The sequence below is a fragment of the Syngnathus typhle genome, linkage group LG8, assembly GCF_033458585.1.
Source record: "Syngnathus typhle isolate RoL2023-S1 ecotype Sweden linkage group LG8, RoL_Styp_1.0, whole genome shotgun sequence".
NCBI lineage: Eukaryota > Metazoa > Chordata > Actinopteri > Syngnathiformes > Syngnathidae > Syngnathus > Syngnathus typhle.
The window spans coordinates 7,537,094-7,559,181 of record NC_083745.1 but is presented as its reverse complement, the minus strand read 5'-3'; the positions used below and the strand labels follow the sequence as shown (position 1 = coordinate 7,559,181).

Here is a 22,088-nt window from a genome sequence, read left to right as displayed (position 1 = left end):
TATTAATTATATTAATATTAAATTCTTTTTAAATGATCCCACATTGTTTTGCCAATGTGGCATTATCCAATGAACTTTAACATTTGCTGGATGACTCAGTTTCACGAGTGCGCATTGTTACGTAACATGTCCCTCTAGTCTAGTGTTAAACACGCGCGACAAGCGCACGCTAGTATGCTATTAACATCTATTTGAGTTGGGCTTTTTTAATTGGGTACGTGCACAAAATGTTTTTCGAACACGTAATGTCGGTTTGCTGGTCAACAACATTAATGAATGATGAATGAATAATGCAAAACTTCCTGCGGTCCTTCGCTAGAGGACATCCGGGACCTCACTCAAATGACACATCATTACGCAGCAGGAAGTAAACGACTGCATCAGGTAAACATGTCAAGAGATTCAAGAGTTTTTTATTCGGCATTTTTGAGCGTGCCAAACAAGGAATTTAACTTCGGTAAATAGCAAACATTGGATACACTACAACCGCAACGACGAAAGAGGTAAATTACGACTTAGTTACCATGTTATCGCCGTTATTTGTAGTACTGCTTGGTTACAATACGGAAGTGCGGCCCGCTGGTTTTAGCAGTGCCGACTTTATGATATTTAGCTTGATTATCCTCGACGAATGTTCTGTCTCAAATGAGCCATCATCACATGCTGATTCTTGCCTGTACTGTGGATTTACTCAAAATCGACGATTAGCAGTGATGGTTGCAGACAGCCATGCTCCCGATTTTAAATCTCAATGCCTTTTTGCACTTTACCAGAAGATAACGCGTGATCATTTGCAAAAACAGGTCCGATCTACATGAAATATCGTTTCGTGTATTTGGGTCGCTTTACGTACACGTTGTAACTAGTTGAAGTTGACAGTCAACGATTTGCCCACGATTTGTGCCTCCTATTTTTATTATGTTAGGGATTTTTAGTGGAGTGGGAGAACCTGTTGAACAAGTGTTGTGATTGTTACATACTCTCTCTCTCTCTCGTGTGGTTCTTGCAAATAAGTTAGAGTGAGCACCACTCTAACAGGTTCAGAAGTGATGAAGAATGTAACTGAAACGCTCTCTGTTATTTCTACTCATGACTAAACCAAATACTGGTTGTATTTTCCTCTTTGTTTCAGTGTGTGAAAAAGTGTTTGTTGCTACTTAGACTTGACAGTGATTGCAGCGAGAAAATGTTTGCAAGGACCACACCAAAGTATGTGGAGGAAAAGGACCAACGACTGGAGGCTCTTTGGCTGCAGCCTTATGTTGTGTTACGCAGAGCAGGTTAGTACACATCTTACTCTCACGTGCTTAGGAAAGAACTATTTCCTATTATGAATCCTCTTCCAGTGTTTATTTTTAGTCGAATTCGATCGAAATCATGTGTGATAGGCAGATTGAAGAAGTCCTTGTCTAGGTCTTACCAGTTTCTCTTCAGCTGTAACTTCCATTGTTCATATACATTGATACGATGTGTGTTGTCTTTTTTTGCAGACATCACTGAAGCTTGTCGTACTAAGCAGCAAGAGCCAGAGCGCACTCACATTAAAGAGAAAGACGCGGGCAAAGAGCTTCATCACGTCAATGAAGAAATGGAGCAGAAGTTTCTTTGCACCATAAAAGAGGAGGAAGAGCCAGAGTGGCCTTGCAATAAAGAGGTGCCATTGACTGGTGTCTCTTTGAAGAGTTTAGATGAGGGTCAACATGAGGTGAGCAAAGGGGCGGAGCCTCCAAGCTGCAGCTCAAGTCAACAAATGACCAGAGAAGGTGATGGAGACCACTGTGGTGGATCACAAGCAGCTCCACCATCAGAAAGTCATGATGTGTCGTCACATGCTTCTGCTGCTACTGCTGCTGCTGATGAGTCTCAAATCAAACACTGGCAATGCTCTCTGTGTGGAATTTATTTTGCTAATCGCAATAATTCGAAACAACACACCAAGAACAAGTTTTCATGCACAATTTGTGGCCAAATATTCTGTCTGAAGAGAACCTTAACAAAGCACTCAAGAACTCACACTGACAGGAAAAATTTCTCATGCTCAGTTTGTGGGAAAGAGTTTTCAGCGAAGGCAAGCTTAAAAAGTCATACAAGAACTCACACTGGCGAGAAACCTTTTTCATGCTCAGTTTGCGGGAAAGGATTTTCAGTGAAGGTAAACTTAAAAAATCATACAAGAACTCACACCGGCGAGAAACCTTTTTCATGCTCAGTTTGTGGGGAAAGATTTTCAGTGAGCGGACACTTGAAATCTCATACAAGGATCCACACTGGTGAGAAACCTTTTTCATGCTCAGTTTGTGGGAAAAGATTTATACGGAGTACACACTTAAAATTGCACACAAGAATCCACACTAATGAGAAACCATTTTCATGCTCAGTTTGTAGGAAAAGATTTTCAGTGAAGGTAAACTTAAAAAGGCACACAACAATCCACACTGGTGAGAAACCTTTTACATGCTCAGTTTGTGGCCAAATATTCTCTCTGAATCGATACTTAAAAAGGCACACAAGAATCCACACTGGTGAGAAACCTTTCTCATGCTCAGTTTGTGGGAAAAGATTTTTAAGGAAGGTAAACTTAATAAATCATACAAGAACTCACACTGGTGAGAAACCTTTTTCATGCTCAGTTTGTGGTCAAGCATTCTCTCACAGGGTAAGCCTAATCAAGCACACAGGAACCCACACCTAATCTTACTGCCTGCTCAGTCAGTTGCCGAAGAGTCTATTGAGAATTCCAAGTGTGTTGGGGAGATGAGCTGTGATACATGAAGTTCTCACCTTCTATTTGAACAGACTTTATGACTTTATGCAACAATGCTAATTCTATTGTATGTACATTTTGATTAGGATTATAATAGTTTTGTATTTTTCATTAAACCTGATGTTTATTTTGTTTTTAGTTGTGGTTTTTACCTGTAATTAGTTTTAAGTCGGGTTTTGTTCAGCTTTTCATGTTCATGTGGATAAAGAAAATGAAAAAATAAAGTGTTGGATACCCCCCATTTTTCTTCAACAGTTTTTGTTTTACTTTGCCTTGCTAATAACACTTTAAAATGTACTTGAGATGCATCAAGACATTTCATTGTTTTCTTCACAGTACTCACAATGAAGTCTCAACCTCATATGCTCCTTCTTATTTATATTCATGATATTTATATTCAATTATTTTGAAATCGGATCCCAATTAAGACTGTTGATCTTCTGTCATTAGCTCTTTTAGTCCCAATTTCTGTTCTTGCAATGTGATGTCCAGAGCTCTGAGCTGCTTGAGGAAACCGTGGTTGGGCAGGACGCAACGGCGTTGTTTCACATGCTCGATGGCGTCCACCACAGTTAAGCCTTGCTCCATCATCAGGTAGGCCAAAACCAGTGACGCTGACCTGCTGCGACCCATCACGCAGTGCACCAGCACCTTGTCTGGAACACGTCAAAAGAACAAGACTAACAGAATGCTTGTGGCAGATGGATGAATCTTGATTCGATTTTCTTTTGTCAAATATTCTGTGCATAACGAGTAAGGTTCAGTTGTCTTTAAATTCAATATTAAAGACTTAAAATATATATGAACTCATTCAAGAAGTACCCTTACTCTGTGGTTGTCTCAGTGCCTCGCTGATGAACTGTGTCGCCGGGCAGAAGAACTGGGAGATGTCAAACGTGGGTTTGTCGTCGGCCTCCACTCCAAAATATTGGATGTTCATGTCTGTGTAGTACTCTGCGCCAGTCAGCACATTGTTGTACTTCCCCTCTGCAGCATTCAACACATGCGTGATACCCAATTTCTTCAGACCAGGTCGCTCCAGAGCCGTCTTTCTGTTCCCAAGCAACACATACAGCTAAGTCTTTTTTTCCCCCCTTCTTTCTTGTTTTTAAGAATAATTCCAGCAGTACTTAGACTTACTCATCCCCAATGAAGACATTGGGCCAGACTTGATTGAAGTGTGCATATTGAACGCTTGTGCCGGTCCAGAAAAGCTGCTCCAGATCTAGGGTACCGGGTGTGATGTAATCACTGTTTGGGTCCACTTGAAAAGCTGTGTAGGGGTTCTTTCCTCTTGTTTTTACTGTACCGGAGGACATGATTCACCTGTAAACACCAAAAAAGATGTAATATATGATAATAAAATCAATCCCTCAATTACTGCAGTACAAAAATGGTGCAGTATGATCTAAACTTAGTTTACAGTTAAATGTTTTTTAGTCATATAGAGGAACTATTTCAAACGGCCCAAAACATTTAACCCACTTAAGGTTCGATCATCAGCTTTAGTTGTGTCCAAAGCTGAATATGAAGCAGAAAACCACTTCCACTATTACTTACTTGTCATATAGTTGTCCAAAATATCTGATCCGTTTCCAAGCAGGACTTGTCTTCCTTCCCAATCGGCATAAAGACACCTGCTAACCTTTCTCTCTTTGTGTTTCACGTGATATTTTTAGGCCGCTGCCTGCCGTGACTCCCCATCAGCGTGACTTGCTTGGAACCTTGTGACACCTCATGTATAGAATGACACCAGCGGTCACTGGAAACCTTCCAAGTCCGAAACATGGTATGCAAAATGATTATAGGGAAGTGTGTAAGGTCCAATGACAGCTCATTGAAACCTGTCTGGAGAAGTTACACACCTGAACTGCTCCAAATGACACAGTTGTAAGATGCTATTGATGGGTTTTATATTTAGTGTGGTGATAATAATGATGGCGGTAAAATGGGTTAGTCCCCACTGGAGACAAAAGCAGGGCTCATCACTAAGCCAATGCTCATGCGTGTGTATGCATGAGCACACATGATAATTGCAAATTTAAAGGTTGGCCCACACTTGATTGACATGTGCTGTGGGTGGTCTGTCTTTTAGCAGCAGCTCCTGGAGCTCTGTTGCAGAGGGGCGTTGATGTGGTGGATCCCTTTGAGACATTCAAGTCTAGCACACAGACATGCGCTTTCTAATTTGCTCATGAATTCACATCATTTTTTTCAGTTGACAAAAATAAGGAGGATGCCGTGAAGGCTGGCGCAACATTTGTAGACGTGGACACTGATTTAACTTCGCAGTGGAGGGTCTGTCAAACCCCCGAGACCCACTCACCGAACCACTAGGGTTCGATCGAAACCAGGTTAAGAATCATTGCTCTATGGGGAACACTGCTGTTCTCTTTGGAGAAGAACTGACATTTACCAGTACTGTATGCTCTATTTTTAGCATCAGATAGCACATTTTGATAACTTTTTTAATTAATTGGTGGCATTTTAAATAATTTTATTCATTATTTTATCTTATCCACTGCATTTTCCTCTTTCCTTCCCTATGACCTACATTTAGCCTTAGGCACTATTGAAAACACTATATAGTTAATCAAATGTATTAATGCCATTTTAACTAATAATTCATTTTAATAACAACCAAGAATTTTATCATTTTAATTTTTTTGAATGATAACGGAGATTGAACACCATTGTATGTGGCAATCTTTATACACAGTAAACAAAATAATTTCATGATATCAAATATTTTGTTTATTAAACAATCATTATTAATCACTTTAAATGCTATTGTAATGTGATGTGATATTTAATAGTCATACAGTATGCAAATTGAACATTCATGATCATAAAATATATTATTTCTTTAAATTAGAATTGTGTTGTTGATCTTATATTTATGATAATGTTTTATTCTGGGAATATGGCTAATCAAAATATGAACTATGAATATGAACTAATCGAAAAACAGTTGAATGGTTTTGATTGAATAGAGATGATTTCTAAATGAGTGATACAATTTAATTTGTAGTTTTTTGATGATTTTTTTTTACAGGATGTTTATTACAATAGATATGATCATCAACGACAAACTATAGTTAAAGTTAGTATGTGCAGTTAAAAACAAACAGTGTGCCGTATTAATATATACATTCATAATTGAGAAAGAGAAAGTTGCTGATATTTTCATGGGTTATATGAAGGATGGAGAAATATAGAAATTCAAAACATCCCCTGAAATGTTGTCCTTTCGTGATGTCTGTTGAGGAGTCAGCAGAAAGGATGTGAAAACAATCAAGGTGTTCATTCAAAGGAGGGGACACAACCTCCTTTTGAATGCCAACTGTTCATCCAGTTTGTGGAGGAGCATCAAGAAGTTCCGGTTAGGATAAATGGCTCGTTTTTGCACGACGTGCCTCAGAGCATCGTGGAGGGAGAGACGCTGACACAGCATTAGGTAGCCCAGCGCCAGGGTTGCTGAGCGGCTTACACCCATAATGCAATGTACCAGAACCTTCCCTGCAGGGAGAAAGCCAAATGCGAGATTACAAATGGAGAGAGTGAGTGACACATGCTCACCTTGGTTGTTCTTTAGGACTTTGTGGATGAAGTCGGCTGCAGGTTTGAAGTACTGGCTAACATCAAAGTGGTCTGAGTCTTCTGCTGGTATGCCAAAGTAAATGCAAGCGTCGCCATAGAAACCTTGGTCCCCGATGCTTCCCTGCTTGGAGTGAGCTGCGTTCAGAACGTGAGTGATGCCCAGCTTGGATAAGGTCTTTTTATTTTGTGCAACAGCTCTAAAAAAATAGAGAACACAAGTACTGTTTGTTTGTTTGTTTGTTTATTTATTATTTATTTATCATTATGATAAGAGTTGTAGAGAATCTATTTATATTATGTTTACACTGAGCCATTTGCAATGCTTTTTTTTTTTTTTTTTTTAAATGTCTCTCTCTCTCTCTCTCTCTCGCTATTATTAATTTAATATCTAGGTTGACTCCAAAGTGCCCTTCTTGCACTTGGACTGAGGCGTGACTCACATGTTTCCTATGTAGAGGTTTGGCCACACTTCATCCACAGCAGTGAGCTCCAGTGTGCAGGAATCCAGAACGAGTTCAAGTTGTTTAATGAGCGCCAAGTCCGGTTGCTCCTTGCGCCCTGACATTATCTCCTCGCAGGCACAAGGACCACAACAGTGTGAGTGTGTGTCTGTGTGTCCATGTGTGTGTGTGAGAGAGAAAGAGAGCGTTCAGTGCCAAAGGCTGTTCGCTGCTCACTGAAGGACACCAGCAGCTGCTTCTATGGACGTTGCCGGCCTCCAAAATTAACTCACTTGCTCTTTATTTGGCACTGTGTAGCTATTTGACGTTTTATGATGGCCAAGTGACGCTGGGGTCACAGCAGCAGTGCAAAGCAGTGAACCAGTAGGCTATTAGATATATTTTTATTTGCGACACTGTCTTTGCTTTTCTCTGCAGGGTTTGCTGGAGGTGCCTAAGATGCTGCAGGAAACCTCTGTTTGGAAAGATCCAGCGCTTCTGCTGCACGCACTTTATGGCGGACAGGAGATCGAGATGATGGTGAATCATCAGGTAGGCAAGAACCAAAGTGGCTGAGCGACTCACACCTACAGCACAGTGCACCAGAGAGAGGCTCTGTTTCTGCACACATCCTCTTTGGCCAACAGGTTGCAGTGCTCCTGAGACACAGCCTTCAAGACCCGCTTAGCGCTCCTCTTGTCTGCTGTTGTTGGTTATTGCAACTTCCTGTTTGACGTTGCTCAGTTGTGAAAAACGAAAACAGGAATCACTCCTGCAATGCGAAAGGAAGGCAGCTCACCTCCTCCTTCTCCCTTCTCTGACACAAGCACAAACTGTGGTTCTATGGTAAGAAAAATTACTACCAAACTTCCTACCAAAGATTTTTTTTTTTATTTGCACCTGCAAACTATTGATCTCACATTATTGTTTGGTTTCATTTTGTTTAGCTTCACAATGTTTGTGTATTGCTGCGATGTACTGCACATTACTGTATTCGTAATGACTTTGCCCTGTTTAATTTGTTTTGCCCTCGGGGTGTTGTTGCAGTTCTTGTAATTTATAGTGTCAGAATTTATCTTATAATTTGCTGTAGTGGCTGAAAGGCCCATATTGTGCAAGTGAGTCTCAGCACGTCATGTGCATCAGTGTGTGACTAAAACAAGCAAAAGAAGCTGACTTGACACTTTAGGCTTGTTACACCAGAGGTTTTTGAGGGTTTGCTTTTTATCTGGTACTCTAAATGGAATGGTTAAATTAACATGGGAACATTTGTAGGAGTTCAACTGAATTGCTTGAAATAATATTTGCCCAGGCAAACCTTTTTTTTTCTATTTCTAATTCAATGAATCTGGAATGTTGTCTCTAGATAGCTGGCATTTCATTTATCCATCAAGCCACCCAAGGGAAAATGAGTGGTTACATCAGGTCAACCAATGATAAAATAAGAGATGAGATGTGTTTAATTGATTAGAAATGCTTGGTGATAAATTGCAAGGAATTTAAAACAGGCCATTCTTGAAGTTACTTTGTCTTATCAACTGTTCAGTCTTTTGGGTTAGGGTTGTTGTTGTTTTTCAGATGGTTGCTTCATGTGACATCATTTGGAGTGTGACTGTTAACATGGAATTTCCCAATGAACTTAATACAGAGAAATGTTGGAAAGCCCAGTCTGCGGTTTTGTCTGTCAAAATCAAAAACATGTCAAAATGACCTTATAGTCCATTTCTTTGTAGCCAAAATTAACACTGAGATTATATTAATATGATTCCTGCCTTGACAAACCAGCTGTCACAGTAAAATGTATGTCAACAAGTAAACACATAATGAAGAATGACAAGGTGTACTGCCACGTGTTGACTTTGTGTACAGTGCTGCCTGTCAGCATGTGGAACCCTCCATTTGTAATTGATCTGTTCAGGTTTGGCAGGTCTGGTTGACCTTCGAGCCGGAAGGAAGGAGGAGCTCAACGGACTACGCTCTGTTTGTCTGATCTGCAGGTTAAAGGACAAGGACAGTTTACTTAATCTGAATGCATATCAGTAGCAGGAAGGGAACATATGACCGGAGTAGGGTGATACAAAAAGTGTCCCCCCCCCCCCCCTTATTCCACAAAGTATGCCGTCATCAGAATGCAAGCCTGCAGTAGTGCACAAGTAGCTAGTCAGACATTGAAGCTATTTGTTAGCCCCTCTATGGCATTTTCAATTGTGTGAAGGTTTGAGCTTTCAAAGCCTCTATCATATCATGGAGTCAGTCTTTGTGCGTCTCTCTGCAGTGGCATGGCACCAGAGAGTTGTGTGAGTTCTTGGAGCTACAAGCAGGTAGCCCACTGGCTGCAGGAGGAAGGATTCGCCGACTATGTGGATCTGCTCTGCAATCACCACCGCCTGGACGGGCCCAGTCTTCTGGCTCTGACTGAGGCCGACCTACGCGGGCCTCCTCTGAGCCTCACTGTGCTGGGGGACATCAAGAGGCTGGCCATATCACTCCGCCAGCTCCAAAAACATAACCAAGCCCAGCTTGAAGAGCTGGGTCTCCAGCAGAGTGACAGTCTCCCACTGCGGCCTACCGCGGCTGCCGAGTGGCGATGCGACAGAGGCGACTTCTCTGGGAATGGCGTTGCGCTCCGACAGAGGAATGGCGCCCGAGCCGAATACGGCTCCGGAGCGACGCTGTGTCACACACACTCCAACGGAAGATGTCGGCAGCACCAAGCCGGAAGGCTTGACCCGGAAGTGTGGAAGACCATCTTGAGTGTCATTTATGTCGTTTTAGTGTTTGGCTTTACTTCCTTTGTTATGGTCATCGTACACGAGCGTGTACCAGACATGAGGACGTATCCCCCGCTTCCTGACATTTTCTTGGACAGGTACCAGTTCTCCATGCACCCTGATAGTTCATCTGCACCTTGGCCCCATATCTAATCTGCATGCTGACACAAATGTATTTTAACCCCTGACAGTGTTCCAAGAATCCCTTGGGCTTTTGCAATGGCTGAAACCTGTGGCCTCATCTTGTGCTCCATGCTAATGTTTATCCTGTTGCTTCATAAACACAGGTAACACTCAGCTCCACCCATCATAATGTTTCACCAAAGTATGACGCAGTACAATTAATGTTACCCAAGCTAACACAGCAAATACTGCAAAACAGCACACAGGGAAGCACAGTCAGGCACCAGAAATCACAGCACTCTCTTTGTGTTTTGTGTGGCGAGTGGCAATTTCTCTACTCAACAGCATGCACAATCAGGCCTTTAACATCAACAAACTTCTGTGCAACTGGACCAATTTCAAAATCAAATCGATTCCACGAACAGATGTGTTGCCGGATTTTTGCAGATTGCACTTGGAGCTTGCGTTCTATTGCAAGAACAAGAAAACGTCATAAATCAACACAAACAATTTTACAACATGTTATAAAATGTGATTATGTGTATGGTATCATTATGGAGTCTTATCTTGACTCAAAAATACTGATTGGAATGTATTTTTCTAACTCGAATGGGGGGGGGGGAGTGGTTGGCATGTCTGTTTGTTACTACTTTCTGTCGTATAGGGAATGGCAAAACACGTTAGGATTCGACTGATAGGACTCCCAAAATATAGGGGTAACACTTCCATTGAGACTTTGTGGGGAAAAGAAAGGATCAAGTCTCCTCTATATGGTTTTGAAAATTGAATGCCTTCTCTCTCCACAAAATCTTCTTTACGGAATTTAGGAATCCACAAAGTAAAGTTGGCACATCGGAGCCATAAAGAAGCAATTCTCCGCCTGTGCCATTTACACAGAACCTATCCAAGCGGGATATTGCCTCAACTGGCGTCCTACGTTTGGATAATTAGACGATGCCAGCCTCATATCTTAAATTTTGGGATGGTGACGATTGCTTTAAACCTAACAGGGTGGAGAAATTGAGGGTTCTATTTTACACCTGTCAACCAAAATGAAGCTGCCCCCCCCATTGTAACCCTTGTAATTAAAAAAAAATTCAATGTTAATTTGATTATTTGTTCACCCCTATTGCCAAAAATAGCACATTCAATTTCTTTATTGAACTAACGATAAGAAGATGATGAATGAATCTTTATTTCGAACATGATTTAAAGAATAAAAAACAATACAAATAAACACATAATAAAATAAATACAATAAACACAAAATAAGCACATTTACTTGAGCTGCCAAAGCCATAAAACTTTCAAATCACAGAACAGCCAGACAATGCTCTTTAAAGCCATACACACTCAAAGTCACAGATACTATCATCAACTAAATACGATACAATAAGCAGTTGGTGTCATCTGAGAAGTTCATTCCATTTTGACTCCAACACACACTCATCATACGGTTAACAATCTTTCGGTTATCACGCCTTCGTACTTGGTCGAGGTGATAAGCAAATGCAGTTTTGTCTGTCTCCTGCCAACCTTACTTTGTGTTGCATTTAGGTCGGTTCTCATTAGGCGGCTGTGTTCTCTCATGGGTACTGTGTTTTTACTTCGCTGCTGCACCATGTTCGTCACCTCGCTCTCCGTGCCTGGCCATCACCTCAAGTGTGCCAGCAAGGTGAGAAGTTTCCATGCGCGTTCTGTCGACTCGGATTAGAGCTTTTGTGAATTGTCGCCTGAGGATCTGCCACTCCGGCTGTGAGTCGCCGCATGACTGCTGCTAACTAGTAGGTTCTTCTGTTCTCTCAGACGTACGATGATTCGATGGAAAAGATAAAGAGGGCGCTGACAATCTGGGTCGGATTCGGTATGACTCTCACCGGCGTCCAAACGTGTGGAGACTACATGTTCAGCGGACACACGGTCGTCATTACCTTGCTCAACTTTTTTGTGACAGAATGTGAGTGGAATAATTTGAGAGTATTTGCCTTGTTTATGCAAAGAGTACTGTGGGTTTTTATTTACTCAGCTGCAGATAGAGAGGCTTGTGGTGGTGGGGGGGTACATTTTTATAAACAAATAAAACAATGCAAACTATACATTCCAATTAATGAACAGAACAGAGGCAAAGAAACTCTATTTTAGTGCTATGTGCCAGGCTTTTTCATAATGGTAAAAAAAAGTACAACAATGGCTCCTTTCTCTCCCCTCATTTCTATCCTCCATACGAATCTTTAATAAAGATAAAATGTTGTTAAATATTTTAAAACTGTTTTCCATACATAAAACTATAGTTATTCTACAGAAAATGTATTTTTTCTCAATATACGTCATTGCCGAGATTCCAGACCATAACAGATTAATCAGATTTCATTATTTCCTATAGGAAACATGGCCTTTTTTTTGGTTAATCAATGAAAACAAACATGCACGTAATTATGTCTTCCTTGTGCCGATCCATCTGGAAACCATTTGTTCTGAAGATGCAAATCTTTAATAACGAACTACTTGAATTTTTAATAAAAGCTTGATAATTAGCAATTAAAATCCAGTGAAAACATATTTGAACTCCCTTAATGGATGTCAAAATCACTTACTCTCGCTCAGCTTGTTATTTTTAGCCTCTGTATTTACATTTCTGTCTAGACATTTATTTAAGAGTTAAGGTAGGATTGAACCACACAAATTGACAATTTTGATGTAAACTAACATCTAATTGGAAATTCAAGACAGAAAAAACACCATATGAACTCAATTGAAATGTTGAATCAATAGTCAGTATTGAGGGGGAGCTGTTTTTAGTGATTGAATCACACATATTTGGTGTGATACTGACTGTTTACATTCAGCCAGATGGTGTATGTGAGACTGACTCAAAGCACAGCGCTAAAAGTTTGACTCATGGATGTGTTATTAATTAAATTAATTTATTTTGCATGCGGTGTTGACTTACACTAAGTTAGGCTTTGAATAGGCAAATGAAAGTACTAAGTTGTTTGCTATTTTGATTAAGTTACAATTTTAAAATCCTTGCAATAATGTCCGACTTTTATTTTTGGTAGACACTCCAAGAACATGGAATTTAATTCACACCATCTCCTGGGTGTTGAACCTCTTTGGGATCTTCTTCATCCTGGCAGCGCACGAACACTACTCCATCGACGTCTTCATCGCCTTCTACATCACCACGCGTCTTTTCCTTTATTACCACACGTTGGCCAACACTCGCGCCTATCAGCAGAGCCGGAGGGCTCGGATTTGGTTCCCCATGTTCTCTTTCTTTGAGTGCAATGTGAACGGACCCGTCCCCAACCAGTACGACTGGCCCTTCAGCAAACCTGCTTTTATGAAGACGCAAATTGGGTAGACGTTAATGCTCGTCTTTGACTCCCCCCCCCCTTGTGTTCCAGCTCTAATGTTTGTTTAGAAGGAGACGGATGTTGTCGTACGCGTATAGACTGCAAATAAGATGGGGTTTTTTTTTGCACATGATGTAATGGTGCCTTAGGGTTTGCATGTACTGAACACTTTACCACTGTGGTATTCCGCTTTATCCCATTTATCCATTCATGTGGGAAACGTTGTATGGGGTTTCACACACTTAAGTCACGCTTTTTAAAAATGCAGTTTATGCAACCAAAGAAGCTTCTTCAGTCAGAGCTTTGTTTTCTTCATTGACGCACTAATTTATTTTTGTAATGTATTGCGATGGATTTTGAGAGCGAAAGCTGTACCCTACCTACTCACGTCAGCAACTCGGGAGGAAATAAATGTTTACTTTGTCAGGATTAAGAAAAACAACTTATGCAATTGTAAATATGCATTTAATGTGATTGTTTGAAATTAGTTTTTATTTGCAATGCAAGTGATCATCTGAAGGCCTTTTGGCTGAGCTATCCAATGTTTACAACAGCAGCGAATTTTTATATTTTATACTGACTGCTTTTTTAGTAATTGCCGTTTTTGCTTTGTTATATAAAGTTGATTTTAAATAGTTTTTGGATTAATTAAAAATGTATACAAATAATTTTATGTGTGAAAGATTTCTAAAAAGCATCTGCTGATGAAAGTTTGTTGAGCTTTCTCTTTATTCTTGAGCAATTAGCGTCAAGGTATAGCTTTTCTCTCTAGAGGAGAAAGCAAGCAAATAGAAAATATTGCTTTCAAAAGTCCAATTACAGAGAGACAAAAAAAGCGTTTTAGGGGTATTGATCCAAACAGTGTGTGGATTTGGAACTTCTAGTCTCTGCCACGTTTAATGCTTGCAAAGCTTTCAAAACTCACCATGTGGTTGCTAAGTTTCTTCTTTCATTATGCCTGTGTATTTTCACAGATAAATTAAATGTGCAACAAACTTAGTGCGAATGATGGACATCTAATATAAATGTCAGCACTGCTATAGTGTTAAAACCCCCTTATAGGTGCTCTTGCTGGACTGCTGAAATTTAAGTGATGTCTTGTTGCCATGGCAATAACATTCAATTCTCTTTTATAGGACAGCATATATCAATGGACATCAATGTTTTACAGTACAGTTAGATATTTCTGTCTGCACCTTGCACGGACTACTTAGCTGGTTTCGGTTTCTTTAATTTGTCTCTTACAGTGTAGTCAGGCGTAGCGGTAGAATTGTAGAGTCTGGAGAAAGAGGTCACATGAAACCAAGCGAGGGTGGCAAAGAAACAGAGGAGCGTTGCATGCTTGGTTGAATTTTATTGATATTTTTCTGCATGTCACCAGCCGATGAATAAAACATACAATTCCTGCCGAGAACGGCAGCTCTAAAAAGGCTGTTGTGACAGGTGCGCAAATGCAGAGTGACAACAAACATGTGGAAGTGTGCCTACAGATTCCAACATCTGTTCCAGGGATAAGCAACATGCAGGTTTCAACCACACTGATTATCCTCTTGATTCACATTCGATTAAAATAATCTAAAGTATAAAGATGTTTTTTTTGTTTTGTTTTTTTACAAAGCCCCACAATTATTTAAAAAAGCATTGATAAACATTCTATTCGGAATGGCCTTTTTTTTCAGATTTGGAACAGATTGCAGGGCAAATATAGTACCTTAATAATATTTGAGTGAGTTGATTTTTGTGAAAATCCACTAAATGATGTTTTCTTGTTCAGCAATTTTGGATATGTGCCTTTTGCACAATGTGTGGTTATTTTGTTGTTTGGTTCAATCACTACTCTTGTGTTAGGATAGTGGATCTTTTATAATGCAACTCAAATGGCTATCTAGACTATGCTTATCTATTTTATTTAGAATAAAATATAGAACATGTTTTGCAAATAGAGCGTTCAAGTTATCCGTCCCTAGTCTATTCTCCCCTGCAAAGTTTTTTTTGTTGAAAACCCCTCCAAAAGGTGGGTTGCCATGACAACCAGCATAAGTCATGTGTTACAGCAGGAGAGTAGCTATTTGTGTCCTGTAATTGAAAGCTCGATTCGTCCCTCATGTGCCCCACAGTGCATCAATTAGCTTTCAATTTGTGTTTATCCCTTTACATGCACTGTGTTTTAAAAACACACGCACTCACTCACATTTTTCCTGCATAATTAGTCCGAACTGCAAGTGCGTCACTCGAATTCAAAGATAGATGTGCTAGGCTACTTATTCGCACATGTCAACTATAAAAGCAAACTATGGTCTTTAAGATGGTTGAATGTTTATGTAACTGCCAAATGAAGTTTCATAGTACTGCCAACATATACTTTTTATGATATACTTAAGATACCTGCACTTCTACTATAACATACTGTACTAAATGTATATACTACTTTAGTGGCTATCTCAAAACATTAATTTTTTTCATTTTAATGAGGAAATATAGTGCTGTATCTAAGATACGTTATATGTACGTATATGCATGTAAGAAATGTTCTATTGCCTGTCTACATATGTTGCGCCATCATTTGTGTACAAATACCGGCTGCTCAAAGGGTTCGGAAAACCGACTTCATGCTATTCGTTAGACATCTATTTATGGGGTTTTCCATTTTGTGGTAGCGTAAGTATGCTTGCATAAGCTTGAAGATTCTTTTTTTTGAAGAATTGTTCCCTCATTAAATCTGCAAAACTCGTGGGTAATGTGAAGTAGTTTGAGATTGCGAGTCAAAGCAAAGAGAAAATTGATTGAACATAGGTTTGTATTGAAAAAAGGTTGAGTCACTCGTATCTCAAGGCACCACTGTTTTGATTACATCACACCATAATATTCTTTACTTGCACCAGTAAATAAAGTCCTCAGTTGGCAGAGGTAAAGAGTGCTGGGTAATTTCAAAAACGGAAAGTTTTGTGGGTGCCCTCCGTGCACATACATTTTACCTGCTTCTTTCTTGTAACATCCAATGCTTTCCAATTTTGCAGCACGTGTCGTTTCAAGCATGCAATTGAATATAGTCACCACAGTGTGCCAGCAGAGCTCGGCGCACCGAGGGTCTCAGCAACCCAGAGGGCTCCTTCAGCCCAATAATAGCCAAAGTCCTCTCAGCTCTGCCTCACACTCTTCAGGATGCTCGCCTCCTTCCAACTCCCGTCTTTGGATTCAAACCTGCTTGGAGCATCAAATCCAAAATGTGAGTCCTTGTTTTGTTTTTTTTCTAAACAAAATATGATCGTGCTTATCTGTCTGGTAGATTATCAGAATCTTTATTCTTCATCTTTTCTTTTTTTTTTTGAAGCAGTTAGAGAGTCTAAGAAAATAAGTAGATGCATGCGCACATGTTGGCTGTTTCTCTCCAACAGTAAGGCAGCAGCATTTGAAGGAATGCTTTCCAAGAATATGCACACACTTGCTGCTTAGATTTCCAACAAGTTACACATACTCTCATGAAAAGATACAATTTTATAGTGTGGTGGGCTAATTGCAAGGATTGCAGCACACACATAATAAACCCCAGCAGTGAATAATGAGGCCGGGATCATTATCTTGGGTCAAGCACATGGTCGACTGCTGTTATCCCACATCTTCATGCAGGAGGGGAGCAGGGACATCCAGCATGTGAATAGCATCACTGGGTGAGCACGCATGTGGAAATGCTGAGAGGAAAAGTTAGACACGTGTGTGCACATGAATTCACAGATATAAGGGTGCGGGGTGTTCTGATTGTGAGCACAATTCACAGTTTATGACAAAATACCAATAACTGAAAGATTTATGTAACAGCCGCTACATATCTAAAAATAATCTACCTTAGCACTTTATTTGATATCTTGTCGCTGGGGTCGCCGATCTTTTTGGAACCCACAGCTACTTCTTGGGTACTGATTAAGCCGAAGGGCTACCAGCTGCATACATACTTCTTGAAGAACAAATTTGTTGACATTATTTATCTAAAATCATCTTATTGTCACTTCAGCCGTTTGTTTTCATGAATGCTGGGCTTTAGTCATACACTGTTGACCTTTTAAATATACGACTTTTTTAAATTGTCATTTTTGAATTGAGGAAAGTTTGATAAAAGAGAGAATAACTTGTAACGTGTTGTTTTATTATTTTATTTTAGTGTAAAAACGTGAAAAATCGCACCATCTCCCAATTGTTAGAATAGGCCTGCAGGCTACTTGTGGTCCTTGGTCTTTTGCATGACTGTAATCACAAAAATAAATTATAATTGGAAAGATGCAGTCAATAAAAAAAATCCATTCTCTTCAATTAATCTCTAACTTTAGGTCGATAGTTCATTTTATTTTATTGTCGTATTCATTTGCTGCATTGTGATGGATGTGTTATGTGAGCTGACAAATAATATGGATTTCTTTTTTGTAATTTTGATCATTTATAGTATTTGATTCATTTTTATCCCTGAATTGAGTCTTATTCTGATCTATTTTTTAATTGTAGCAATATTCTCTTTTATGAGCTAAGCAGATCAACTTTTTTATTCTTGATTCCTCTCACCAATACATAATTGTAGTCCTACAAAACTGACCTATCATGATAGTGTTTGATATTACAGCCGTTGGTGTAAAGTAATCAGAGCCATCAAGGGACCCACACTGGTGCCAGTGCCAATTAAAATGAAAATAGATTAAAAATGCATGCCGCACTAACTCATGGGTTCCACAAGCGATGCAACAAAGTGGGTGTGCGGATGGGTGTGGGGGGTCATTTATCCTCATCAGAAATTCATCATCATTTATCTTTATTTAACTTTCTGTCATTGTGGGCTGATTGGTGATTAACGATGCTTTAAATGAGAGGAAGAATACAGTGGATACGGTGGTTGGTGCCAGGTCACATTGCTCTTAAATACTAAACGACAGACTTATCTGTGCTTCCAAGAGTGTTACATTGTTAGCGCAGTGAGTTTTTTTTTTTTTTTGAGGACTTACTTACTCCATCTGCTCTGTAATGACGTTTTTTGGTTGTTGTTTTTTTTTTTTTTTGTGGTGTAGCCACATCAATGTTCTGCCACCTCGCCTGCAGCTCACTCAACACGCTGACACTGTGCGTTAGTAATGATGCACTGTGAAGTGACTGATAGCGGCTCGTACGGGCCTTTAATGCAAAATGACAAGCTCATTGTATGTGCCATGGAGGATTTACACGGCAAATGTTTTGGGGGAGACATCGACAATCCATTTTTAGGATTCTGACAATGTCATGCCCTTTTGTTTTGACACACGCTACATTGTGCTACTTGGAAAGCAGAAGTCTCCGCCGGCGCTGTGAGCACGGTCCGTTGACTGTCATCATGCTTTTCACATTCAGCCTGACTGAGGGATTAAATATGTCACATACTATCCAGATGGATTAGCAAGTGTACTGTGCGAGATGGCATACGTATAGTTGTGTGAAATCTTCCTTTAGTGCAGGGGTGCGGAACCTTGCATCGTAAGCCATCAAGCCTTCTTTTGGAAATATGTTATTGTTGTATTTTGTTTTGCCACTGCATCGAGACTTGAGGTGCAACATGTGGGCTCAAGCAGCACGTGAGAAGATTGATTGCCAAAATGCAGTTCAGTTGTATTTAACAAACAATTGCACCAAGATTGTAATAGTTGGTTTTTATTTTGTTTTGACTTTTATTTTTCAAATGAAGTTAGTTCAATTTAGATACGTTACAGAATTGGAATGTTGGTGATGATGGTGGTACACGGAGAACCAAGTGGGTTAAGAAAAAAAAATGACAACCACTGTTTTGCTGTATTATTGAATTTAAGAATAAAAAGTAATGGAACCTGTACTATAAATACCGTCTTGGCTGGTCCACTCTTTTTTTATGGACCACAAAACACGGCACTCTTGGGTCGTCACTGCAATCAAAGAGACACTCTTTTTCTTATAATGAGCTAGTAGACTGTTCAAATGATTATGTAGCTGCTGTTTAAAGGTCAGATTACATGAATCTACTTTATGGTACTTTCAACACTAAATGCAATGGACTGTGATAAAGCTTTGGCTATGGAGCCAGAAAAAGGTTCTAGAAATTGCATTTAGTTGTTTCTCCATGCATCTGATGTAGATCTTTTGACCTTTGAGTGATGTTGTTTTCTTCCCCCTCCATCATAGATGCCGATAACCTGCTAAGGGTTGAGATGGACGTCTTCAACCTGGGGTTTGGTGACCCTTAAGTGCTGGCGATATGTCCTTCAGTGGTGAGGAGAGCCAGCCCCCTCCTTCTGCGCCTCCCCTCAACCGCACGTCTTCTTCGCGGCCGCTGCCATGGGAGGAGGCTCGCTCGAACGAGACTTTGCTCCCAGACCTGTCTGGTCTGGGCCACGACGAGCAATGTCACACGCCTCCCATCCTCACGGCGTTTCTGGTGGTGTGGTACAGCATCACAATGGTGCTGGGCCTGGTGGGCAACGTCGGCCTTATCTGCATAATTACTCGGTGCCGGGAGAAAGCCAACGTCACCAGCATTTTCATCTGTAATCTGTCATTCTCTGACATTCTGGTGTGTGTCTTCTGCCTCCCTTTCACACTCATCTACACGCTCATGGACCACTGGGTGTTTGGGTCACTGCTATGTCGGCTGGTGCCTTTTATTCAATGCATGTCGGTGACCGTTTCCATCCTCTCCCTTGTTTTTATTGCCCTGGAGAGACACCAGCTCATCATTAATCCGGCCGGCTGGAAACCCAGTATCCCCCAAGCCTACACAGCCGTTGTCATCATCTGGATTCTAGCCTGCTTCACCTCCTCGCCTTTCCTGGCCTTTCAGTTGCTCACGAACGAGCCCTACGCTAACGTGATCTTGCCTCAGTCTGCTCTCTTTCACGAAACGCCACCCCCGCATTACGTCTCGCCTGCTAACTCGTCCGTGCTTCCGAATTCTCTCAATTTTCACAACCTTTACGCGTCCTCGCACATGGAGGCCTGTCTGGAGCGTTGGCCCTCCCAGCATCACCGGCTGACCTACACCACGTGGCTGTTGCTTTTCCAGTACTGCGGCCCCCTCATTCTTGTCCTGTTGTGTTACGTCCGAGTAATTGTGCGCCTACGTCACCGCAAAGACATGCTGGACCGTGCCAGGAAGCCCGAGAACCAGCGCATGACTCACAGCCGTCGCATCAACATCATGCTGGTGGCCCTGATCACGGCCTTCGCCCTATGCTGGCTTCCGCTCACCATCTTCAACGCCGTGTCCGACTGGAACCAGGATGTGCTGCCCGTGTGCCACCACAACTTGCTCTTCTCACTCTGCCACCTCCTAGCCATGTCGTCCACCTGCATCAACCCCATCATCTACGGATTCCTTAACTCCAACTTCAGGCAGGAGGTGAGGGAAGTGCTCCAGTACTGCTGCTGTCGCCCTCTACAGGAGGAGTGTGAGCGCTTCCCCATGTCCACCGTTCACATGGAGGTGTCTCGCACCTCGGTTCCACTCACCTGCAGGAGTAACTCTGCTTGAGAGTTGAGATGATTGTAATTTTACAACTTTCATTTTTTTTCCCATGAAGTACAGTGTACTCTTTTATGTCTGTGGACAACATACAGCCCAACAAGCATTGACATTAATTATCGAGAGTCACATATTTCTTTCGTTGATCTAGCCCAGAAGTCGCAAACCAGACGTCGCCAACCAGAGGTCGAGCTACTTGGTAAATGTGGTATCCATAAATCCCTCCACAATTTATTTATATTAATTCTATATTTAAAAAGCAAAATCTCAATTGGTCTGACTTTAATATTTCTTTTTTATTTGTTTTGTTACATTTAATAATATGTCAATGGATTTATTGAAAACAAAACAGCCGAATAGTGATTTTTGTTTACATATATATTGGATATGGGTGATAGGGAGCAAGTTGCCCCATAAACACAGGTCACATATGAGAGTCTTGATACTAAATTGACATCTAGGGGAGGAAACTTTTGATTGACAGTAGTATTATGGTTATGGATGTGGTGTACTATGTTGGTCTTCTTAAGTTCATCACATTGTATAACAGCTGGAAGAACGCACAAATAATGTTTTTTCTTGTCACCCTTTAAAAATTGGTAAAGAGACTAAAAAGCAGTATGTGTTTATCTTGCTTAGAGGGGAAGTGAAGTCAAATCTAAACTTTATAATTAATATGTTCTATGCGCAAGAGCATTCCAACCGGACGCCTTGCATTTCTAAAAACATTAGAGTACAGATTGCAGTGTCCCAAAGGGTTTCATTAAGCCAACACAAGTTGCACTGTGCACCTTAAAAAAAAGTGTATAGGTTTTTGCTTAGCAGTCGTTGTCAAAATGAATAATTCCAAATGTATATACAGCGTGACATTGCTTTATAACATCAATATGAAAGGAAATTGAGATTTAGTATTAGAATACGTGTCACTACTTAAATCTTTTCACAAAAGCAGGGATGGGGAGCCTGCAGCTTATATATGAGCAATTGATTTGGTACATCACACAATTTCAAAAACTAATCAAAAAAAAAAAAGACACAAACAAACCTAACACAAACTCACAATTGTTCATATGATTTGTTTGAATGTTCTAGTAAATGTGGCTTTTAAGGGCTTTGTAACAATTGAAATGGCCTCTAAAAAAGGATACCCAACCCTGTTTTAAACGCTGCTTCTTTGTGCATAAATTACTGCATGAGGTCCTTCAAAGGCATGTAGCCTACAATGAAATATCTCGGTATTTAGCGCTAACGCGTCTTTTTATTATGAAAATATGAAGTACATTTTTAATATGTAGTGAATATTTTCCTGTACGTTTAATTAGTTTTGTATAAGTCTCATATCTGTGCCGTGAAACTTTGTTAAAAGGAAAAACGATGCATGTTTTTGTGTGATATCGTGATTCCTTGTGGGGTTCTAAGCTTGCATTCGAAGGTTTCATAATTAATGAATAAATGTCAGTGGGATTTAGAAGTGACTTGTTCACCATTCGTTGCTCATGTGCATCACACATGCGCACTCGCGCTCCCTTGCGC

General features: G+C 40.5%; 5 protein-coding genes across 10 annotated transcripts; 3 read left to right on the top strand and 2 right to left on the bottom strand.

Moving 5' to 3' along the window:
* The first annotated feature begins 144 nt into the window (after positions 1–144).
* Positions 145–3,005, top strand: LOC133158652 (oocyte zinc finger protein XlCOF6.1-like). Of its 4 annotated transcripts, none has more exons than XM_061285977.1 (3): positions 145–384; positions 1,133–1,280; positions 1,491–3,005. In XM_061285977.1, the coding sequence occupies exons 1-3, from the start codon at positions 343–345 to the stop codon at positions 2,690–2,692; spliced, it is 1,392 nt and encodes a 463-aa protein (XP_061141961.1). In that variant the 5' UTR covers positions 145–342; the 3' UTR covers positions 2,693–3,005. The 4 variants fall into 4 exon arrangements, with proteins under 4 accessions (XP_061141961.1, XP_061141965.1, XP_061141963.1 ...); XM_061285981.1 differs by having other exon boundaries at positions 146–384; positions 1,162–1,280; XM_061285979.1 differs by having other exon boundaries at positions 146–503; positions 1,162–1,280.
* On the bottom strand, positions 2,239–4,471 carry LOC133158655 (dual specificity phosphatase 29-like). Its single transcript, XM_061285986.1, has 4 exons — positions 4,325–4,471; positions 3,905–4,090; positions 3,593–3,816; positions 2,239–3,420 (listed from the first exon to the last, which is right to left on the bottom strand). Exons 2-4 carry the CDS (start codon positions 4,081–4,083, stop codon positions 3,188–3,190), a joined length of 636 nt encoding a protein of 211 aa, XP_061141970.1. The 5' UTR covers positions 4,084–4,090; positions 4,325–4,471; the 3' UTR covers positions 2,239–3,187.
* Positions 4,472–5,577: 1,106 nt separating this feature from the next.
* LOC133158234 (dual specificity protein phosphatase 13A-like) lies at positions 5,578–7,022 on the bottom strand. Its single transcript, XM_061285272.1, has 3 exons — positions 6,805–7,022; positions 6,344–6,561; positions 5,578–6,283 (listed from the first exon to the last, which is right to left on the bottom strand). Exons 1-3 carry the CDS (start codon positions 6,927–6,929, stop codon positions 6,072–6,074), a joined length of 555 nt encoding a protein of 184 aa, XP_061141256.1. The 5' UTR covers positions 6,930–7,022; the 3' UTR covers positions 5,578–6,071.
* Positions 6,944–13,768, top strand: LOC133158233 (sphingomyelin synthase-related protein 1-like). Of its 3 annotated transcripts, XM_061285270.1 has the most exons (8): positions 6,944–6,961; positions 7,243–7,356; positions 7,452–7,650; positions 9,080–9,673; positions 9,767–9,862; positions 11,256–11,373; positions 11,505–11,655; positions 12,758–13,768. In XM_061285270.1, exons 4-8 carry the CDS (start codon positions 9,084–9,086, stop codon positions 13,060–13,062), a joined length of 1,260 nt encoding a protein of 419 aa, XP_061141254.1. In that variant the 5' UTR covers positions 6,944–6,961; positions 7,243–7,356; positions 7,452–7,650; positions 9,080–9,083; the 3' UTR covers positions 13,063–13,768. The 3 variants fall into 3 exon arrangements, with proteins under 3 accessions (XP_061141254.1, XP_061141255.1, XP_061141253.1); XM_061285271.1 differs by lacking the exon at positions 6,944–6,961 and having other exon boundaries at positions 7,020–7,356; positions 9,059–9,673; XM_061285269.1 differs by lacking the exon at positions 6,944–6,961 and having other exon boundaries at positions 7,025–7,356.
* Positions 13,769–19,226: 5,458 nt separating this feature from the next.
* On the top strand, positions 19,227–21,951 carry npy4r (neuropeptide Y receptor Y4). The gene has a single exon (XM_061286135.1). The coding sequence runs from the start codon at positions 19,293–19,295 to the stop codon at positions 20,562–20,564; it is 1,272 nt and encodes a 423-aa protein (XP_061142119.1). The 5' UTR covers positions 19,227–19,292; the 3' UTR covers positions 20,565–21,951.
* Positions 21,952–22,088: the final 137 nt, after the last annotated feature.